The sequence below is a fragment of the Limulus polyphemus genome, unplaced genomic scaffold (genome assembly GCF_000517525.1).
Source record: "Limulus polyphemus unplaced genomic scaffold, Limulus_polyphemus-2.1.2 Scaffold2379, whole genome shotgun sequence".
NCBI classification, from domain to species: Eukaryota; Metazoa; Arthropoda; class Merostomata; order Xiphosura; family Limulidae; genus Limulus; species Limulus polyphemus.
Genome location: NW_013667989.1, coordinates 81537 through 90207, shown reverse-complemented (window position 1 = coordinate 90207; position 8671 = coordinate 81537). Strand labels below are relative to the sequence as shown.

At 34.7% G+C, this 8671-nt stretch overlaps 1 protein-coding gene across 1 annotated transcript; it reads left to right on the top strand.

Moving 5' to 3' along the window:
• The first annotated feature begins 6995 nt into the window (after positions 1-6995).
• Positions 6996-7897, top strand: LOC106466781 (protein lethal(2)essential for life-like). The gene has a single exon (XM_013927083.2). The coding sequence runs from the start codon at positions 7075-7077 to the stop codon at positions 7612-7614; it is 540 nt and encodes a 179-aa protein (XP_013782537.1). The 5' UTR covers positions 6996-7074; the 3' UTR covers positions 7615-7897.
• The last annotated feature ends 774 nt before the right edge of the window (positions 7898-8671 follow it).

The following is an 8671-nucleotide window of genomic DNA, read 5'->3' as shown; positions in this document are numbered from 1 at the left end:
CGTTTTAAGTCCGCAGATATACCGTTGTGCCACTGGGGGGCGAAAAATGCATGATATTTAAAGGAAATTATGAAAAACATTATCTTCCAGTAGTATGATGGAGAGATACAGTAATTTATATGGATGAACATCCATAAATGTTGGATACAAGATCTTTCATTCTTACTTATGAGTTATCGAACAGCAGTATATGAAGTTACAGGCAACACACTATCATCACTGATGTTTGGGAGAGAGCACAAAGTGCCATTGGAACTTCTATATTCCCATCCAGAGGATAGTCACTCAGAAAACTTACACATAATGTGTACAGAGACTAAATGGTACCATTGATATCATACATGACTTTACCGAGGAAAGGCTTAAGTCAGCTAGTGATTAAATGAAAAGTCACTATGATGTTAATACTAGAAAGGCTGTTTATCAAGTTGACATGATATGGCGATACAATTCCCGCCCCCAAAGTTAAGTAGATGTTAGAAAGGGTCATATGTTGCACAGAAAAGAATTAATAATATAGTTTACAAATCCAGAAGAACGGGTGATCCAAGTCAAATGTCATCCACTATGATTGCCTTTGGAAGTAATAGATAAGAGAATAGCCAATAGAGTAATTTCAGAGAAGAATTTGCCTGCAAAAAGTCAACATGCTCAAGATTCTAGGAGTCCTGTTGAGACCACTTCTAGGGGATCACCAAGGATAGAGCCATAAGTAGATTCGCTTGACCACCTACCTAAGGAGAACTCCTCCAGTGACAGGACAGCATGTGACAATAAGGGACAAGAGACCATCATATTTGTATACCATAATCCTCAGAAAAGAAAACTACTCAAAAGACTTGGTGAATGGACAGTTTAGTGTATTCGGACTGTTCACGGGACTTCACAATCTAAGAAGTGGTCAGTGTTGTATATTATTATGATGATTTGAAAAGTTAGAGTATTGAGTAGAAAGTAACTACCATACTTTATTTATTTATTATTTATTTTATTTGCTCTGTTGTATGGTTAAAGAACAAAGCTACACAATGAGCTATCTGTGTTGTATCAACCGTGAGTAGGGAAACCCGGTTTTTAATGTTATAAGGCTTCAGACTTACTGCTGAGCAACTGGCGGGCTAAGTAAAGTACAGTTAGAGTGAAGCATTGAATTATCGAGTAATGAATGATTATTCAGCGAATTTATGTGTTCATTTCAGAAGTTATTCAGTATTAGAAGTGAAATTTATCGCGTCTATCCAGTTACTCGATTGATTAGCGAGGAAATTGTGTAAGTAGCTTTACTTATGAATTACACGTATTTACCAATTGACTCGGTATTTTTTATTGAAAAATTATTTGTGCAGATAGGCCTGCCTGTAGCAAACGTTAAGGAACAATTAAACTAATTCGTTATTGTAACATGGACTGGATTTGCATTATTTTTACCAAATAATCTAAAAGATAAAACTTGTTGCAACAATACGAAAAGTAGGAATTAGAATTATCATTCTTATAAACTATCTGTTGATATGTTTTTATTAGTGCTGCAGCGATAAAATGAAATACTTTTTAAATTGATATTTGACATATTCTCCCCCAAAAATTTTCCCATAATTTCCCAGATATAAACTTTTTTCCTAACAGTTTTTATTGTGAAAATTGGTGAAACCTGCTGTAAATAATTTGTGGCAACTCAAAAATGATACTGAAATAAAATAAAAGACTTAATCAGTTAATGCTCAGAAATCTTTTTCTACTTGTCTTGGTCTATTTGACAAATAAATAATCAGTTATAACACGTTTTTAAGTAATGGATTGGGGTCACATGAACGGCTGGAGGAACTGTTTTATTGACCGACTATCACAACATTGTTGTAATATCATATAAAACAGCCTGCATCTTCTTGTACTGTTGTATAACCCGTAATGCCACGCCATTCTATATTGTAATAACTATCTGAAGTACAACACCTGTCTTAACACGAGTTAATGTTTAGGTTTTAGTCCAGTTAATATTCAATGATCCATGATTTTTTTTAACGTTTTTACAATTGAAGATGTACTGTCTGTGTGCTTATATTCTGGTTAAGAGCTGGTTTTCTAAGCTTAATGACAAGATATTATATCATTCTAAGTGAAATTTTTCCCGTGAATGGAGAGTGGCGTGGAAGAAACTGGAGATGGATACATCACATTCGTTTAGACAGTGGTTGGTCGTACAACTTGTGTTGTAGGTTTGACATTCCAGTGTTCTTCTATTCAACTGCAGAGCTTTTAAAACCAGATCTTATCGTAGGCTTCGTAGACAGAAATGGCGCTCAAAATTAACAACCTCGAGATGGCATGGTCTCCGAGCGGGTACAGTGGCTGCCGCGTGTAATCATGAGTCAACTGGCAAAGCCTTAGTGAGAGAGAAAGAGGGGACTCTCCTTCAAATTATCGGTTATTTACGAATCAGTTTCCCCAAAGCTAAATGAGTTCCACTTCCTTGCTCGAGGTGACCTTGTCAATGAAAACAGCCTGTAGTGACGACAGGTGATTCATATCAACGTTTCGGGTAACTTCGATCTGCAGTTTTCATCAGACATCACAATACGCAACCTAAGTCTCCTACTACACAAACAGCTGCTTCTTTGAAAACATCAGCGAGGGGAACGGATGTTTTCTAGACGAGTTCATTACTAAACTTAGTCAGAGTAGAAATAGAAATATCGAAATATGTGCCTCTGTTTTCATTTCTTGGGTGTTGAAAAAAATAATGGCGATGTATACGTGATTCATATTAACTTTCAGTTTAATTATGTTATATAAGGTCTACTTCTTTAATAAATAGCTTATCATAGTATTACACAGAGTTTAATGAAGTGAACTAACTGCCTTGACTTTGAGATAACGTAGACACGGCGCCTGTCTTTGAGTTGTCAATACTCACGGCTTGTTGGTTTTTACTTCCCTGCCCACTACTCTTATTTCTGACTTCATACCCATCAAGAGAGAGAAAGTATCGTAGAAAAAAAAGAATGTGACATTTTTCTTCGGAGTACCCGAAATTTAAGAAAACTGTTTTATATTTTTGTGTGGATCTGCACAGCAAACAAACTTCAATTTAATAAATATTATTAAGATTAACTGAGTGCGCTTGTAAACACTACTGGTTGTTTAAAACCAGCGTTTGTTGTTTTCTCATATTCCTTCCTCGATAAATGAATAGAAACACACGCCCCCAGTGGCACAGCGGCATGTCTGCGGACTTACAACGCTAGAAACTGGGTTTCGATACCTGTGGTGGGCAGAGCACAAATAGCCCATTGTGTAGCTTTGTGCATAATTCCAAACAAACAAACAACAGAAACACGATCACCATGATTGTTAAAATCTAATGAATGCATTTATGCTTATAATGTTCTTGTTGTTATAATGTTATTTAAAGGATGACGTCAGTAAGTAATATTGTAATCCAGTTGATGAACTCTCTTTGTTTTGTATATATATATATATATGTGCTTTGTTAAAGTAATAGTAATGATGAGCTGAAACGAACGTCTTAGTGTTCAAGCATTATCTATCTGTCTACATTAATATTTGATGCTCGCTGATAGGCCTATGTTCACTACCGTAGACTTAAGTAGAATTTAATTTTCGAAAATTCACATGTTATTAGGGGCAAAGTTGCCAATTCCGCTTAAAAACCGAGGTACTGAGCTTGTCTTTTCTTGCGGTCGCTTGTTATTTTGTTTTGTCGCTTTTAACTTTTTAATATATTTTAGGTCGTTTTTGGTCCTTGTCGATTTTGGTGATGGAAACATGATAAAAAGAGCGCGATCAATTAAATATTATTTAGCTAAGAAAAACCCAAACACATAATAACAAGTGACTGAATAAGGTTACTGAATGTTCACGTGACCGGAGATGAAGTAAGGGGAAGACTGGGAGTGTTTGGGGCTTATTTTCAAAGTCCGGATTGTTTATTTCCTGTCTAAGATCTGGCAACCCTGATTAAGAGTATAACAAAACTAGTTTTCGTTAAATTATTGGAATTTTTCAATGAAGAATCAAATTTTTGTTTTAATGGTTGTCATTGTGAACAGATAACCCACAATACTAGATTACATACGTTAGTAACTATTTTAAATATATTCAAGGGAATATTAACCCTAACTTACAGTAATTCTTACAAATCTCTGTATCACGCCTCCACATCGGCATGACCAACACATCAGAGAAGTAATGAAGAGAAGTGTAAACAAACAGATATAATTTCTATGAAAGTTTTAAGTTACGTATTGCATTAAATGTAATGAACCACTTATAAGACACTGTTACGCCTCCAGTCGTTAGTTAATTAATTTTCCGCAAATTAGTTCCAACGAAACTTTAGCGACACAAGTCCTTTCTTAAATAAAACTGGTTTATTCTTTCCGAATACAACTTTATCGATACACTTAATTTCAACAGTCGCTTTATAACAAACGCTATAATTCTCAAAGAACATCTCACGTGCTCGTGCTCGACAATACTCAGTTCAATTACACATTGTTCTGTCACGTTGTGACCGTCTTATATACCAGTCTACCCCAATCTAGTAGTCTCCCGAAGGTTCGAGAAGAACGTGGCGTGATACTAGTCACGTGACCTCGCTGACGCAACAACACGAAAAAAAATAAAAACATCATAATTTGTGATGACAAAAATGGTTTTGAACAACATTCAATTATAGTTTTGATATGAGATCACTAAAAAATACATATTTTTTCTTTAAAAAAATATGGTTTAGGATATATTTTGGTAGCCCATTGTGCTTAACTTCAAACAAAACAAAAAAAAACAAATTATAGCTACTGGATAGTACCCCTATTTAAGTTTCGCAGTACTTCCGCTCATAATCTTGTACATATATATTATATAAACACATACGGATTTCATCAAAATAATAATTTTTAATACTGCTTAGATGCAGAAGAGATCAGGAAGGAAATAAGAACAAAGCAGCTTATCAAAAACGAAAATCACCGAACAGTGTCGACGTTGTTAGTATTTATATTCAGCATTCATGCAAATAAACAAGTTGATTGTTTATTTGTATATTTAATAACTAAAGAAACGTGTTTGGGGATCAGTGTTTGTTGTTAAGCGCAACGCTACACAAAGGGCTATGTGTGCTCTGCCCACCAGTATTGTAAATCCGCAAACACTCCGCTGTTCCACTGGAGGGGGGGGGGTATCGAAATCCAGCTTTCAGACTTACCGTTGAGACACTGGAAGGCATGAATAATCACAGACAGAGTTATGTATCTCCTTCAAAAATAATTTGTTAGCCTCAAAAATTATCTTTCGTTGAATAACTTATTTAGATACTTCAATAACTGGCCAATGATTACGATTCATCTACTTCATTTGTTTTATCTTAAGTATTTCTCGATGGAGTAACGTGATTGTATCTCTGTAAAACGAGATTTCTCTTCAAGTCTTTTGATACGTAAAATATTAGTGGTCAAGTAATCGAATTAATTTAAATACTGTTCTAAAACTCTTTACTGATTAAACATGAAGCTTTGTTTGTTTTTCATATAATCGCGCAAATCTTCACAAGGTTTGTTTTTGCTAGCCATCCCTAATTTTGAACAGACAGACAGCAACAGCTCTAACCTTATTTCTTAGATAACATTCAAGGTCAAGCGACAGAATTATATAAGGACAAACAGCAACAAGTGCATTTCTGGCAGGGTTCCAATTTTTGATGACACGTGCGTTTGCATATGCCATTCGATACAAATAAAACATACGTTCATGAAGATAATCTGGCAAATTCTAGATATCTCAAAATACGATTGAGGGTTTAAAATTCACGACTTGTAGAGCTTTAAATGTCGTTTCATGCATACTTTCAATTTAATGAAAAAATGAATGTTCCAAAGTCAAATATAATGAGATGCTATCTCGTAATCTTTATACTTTAAACTAATTCCATAACGTGCATCATGATGTTTCATGTGCGTAGAAAAATATAAATGTTAATAAAATTTTGAAATAAAAGGTGATACTTGTAACAAATATTGAATTCAAACAACATGCGTATATTAGAAGTCAGTTACCTGAGTTTACAGTTATCTAAAGCGTACATCATCGTGTATCTAAATTGTTTAAAATTTAGCCCCCCCACACACACACATACACAATCATTTCTTAGTTACGTCTGTAAGTTTTAATGTAAGTAAAATTTCCTGCACACTGAATTCCTTGCATGGAATTTTAATACTATATTTATTACTAGCTGGAGTACCCGTACTCTGGACAGAAGTTATGTAAATTCTTGATTAATGAAAGGTTATCTTAGGACATGAAAAGTTGCTTTCCTTGTACTTAATAGTAAAAAAATGCCCATAAAAACTGCAAAACACAAAATGCGAAACCGCAAAGTCGCATGTATCTCTGTATGCACCCAACAAACTTTCATGCCAAATTTGGTGAAGATCCATCAACAGGGGGCGAAGTAGTGGTAGAAAACGCAAACTGCAAAACTGGAAATTTGCATGTACCTCCCCACGGACCCAATGAGCCTTCATACCAATTTTGGTGAAGATCCATCCACACCCTGCGAAGTAGTTACATAGACGTACAGCAGACAGTATTATTATATTTGTATAGATTCGCATGTTTACATAAAAACTATTTTTGTTCTAAAGAATATTCAATACAGAGTTCATTTGTTTCTTGCTACCAGGCTTCTTACATTTTTATATGATGCTAAAATAAATAAAACTTCTGTACTGAAATAAATTTTTTAGTTGTATGAAATCGTATTACACTAATAGCACCGTTTTTTTTTTCTTTTATTTAAATGCTATATTATTTAACAACACATTTACTTATACTGACCTAACGAAGTGTAAACAATACGAAAGCTATGAGCCTAAACCGTCATGTGAACATTTCTGGAACGTTCATCCAATGGTGGTTTAGTTTCTCGAAGTTTCTAGAGGGCGCACCACAACCTTTAAAAACGATTTCTGGCGCGTTGCGTTCATATTACAGTTGCCGTATTACTGGTAGTGAGAAGTCAAAGCTATTTCGACTTTATTAAATATTGTTAGTATGGCTTTTTCACGTGGTTTAATACCTGCATTATTTGGCCGAGATTGGTGGGAAACAGGAGATTTTCCAAGTCGTATCGCAGATCAGCATTTCGGGCTTGGGCTTCATGACAGTGATATTTTTACGCCAACCATGTATCATGGCTACTACAGGCGGCCCCGGCGACAAGTAAGCCGTCAGTCAAGAGGCGGTCATTCGCAGGTGAAAAACGAAGCTGATAAATTCCAGGTTTTACTTGATGTTAGTCATTTTGCTCCTAACGAAATAAATGTGAAAACTATAGAGAATTTCGTTGTCATTGAAGGTAAACACGAAGAAAAACCAGATGAGCACGGCCTTATATCCCGACAATTCGTACGACGATACATGTTGCCCAAAGAAGTTGACCCAGAAACTGTACAATCTTCCCTGAGTTCGGACGGAATCTTGACGGTTGAGGCACCTAAGAAAGCCTTGGAGGGTGAACAGCCAAATGAACGAGTGGTACAGATACAAATGAGCGACAAACCGGCATTGAAAGAAGGACAGCAAGAACAGTAAAAATGTACACTAAATATAATGTTAGTGTTGAGCTACTGTTACTTTTAATTTTATACTGAATTGGAATCTAGCCAAATGATTCATATGTGTCAACTAAAAATGTGTAACAAGTATTTTTATGAGGTTTGATTTTTGGCGCTACTACTACTAGACGGAATAATTAAGTTTAAATAATAACCATTTGTCATCGTTTTGTTTGAATGTAATAGTTTGTCATTTTCTTCAAGTTGTAATAATCAGTCCTTAGTAGTAATAAAAATAAATAATGAGAAGTTCGACTATTCAGATGTCCTTTTGTTTATTCTTTTTACATATTGTCTAAAAAGTAACTATACATTGTATTTTTTATAATACGTAATTAGATGCATATTGGTAATCGCTCGCGTGATATACTAGTATTACATATTTATTAGTAACTAACTAAAAAAGCCTTAAGGGACTTAATAAAGAAAGTAATATCCGTAATACTATTACTAATAGTAATACTATCTTGTGACAACTACAATTATACTTTAGGAGCTTAGAAAGAACGTTCTCTCTACAAACTGATATTTTAACAAGGAGGTTTCAAATTTTGTCATATTTAACTTTTAAGATTTAACGCATAGTTGTTAACTTCATACGAAAATGATCTTGTATTTCTACAACTGTATGTACGTTTTAACAATTACATTAAAAGTTAAGTTCGTTCTTCCGACAGTTTCAAAAACATTTAAAACCTACTTTGTGTAAAATATCTATAAATTTTGAAGTAAAGAAACTACGAAAGCATGAACCGCACGAATAATTTTAAAGCAACCATGGGAAACATCAACACTACAATGGAAATGTCACCATTATTTAAGGACACAGTCAAACATTGTTGGGGAACATTGACTATATTTAACGCTGTAATCTCGCGGGTGGAGTGCAGCACAGGTTAATTATGATTAGGTAGGCCATCAGTGACTAGAAAATTACACTAAACACGTTAAATTGACAAAATATTCCACTAAATCGAACGGCAGAGGATATTCTAACTACTATAGCTAATTAATGGTTAGTGTTACCGATGGGA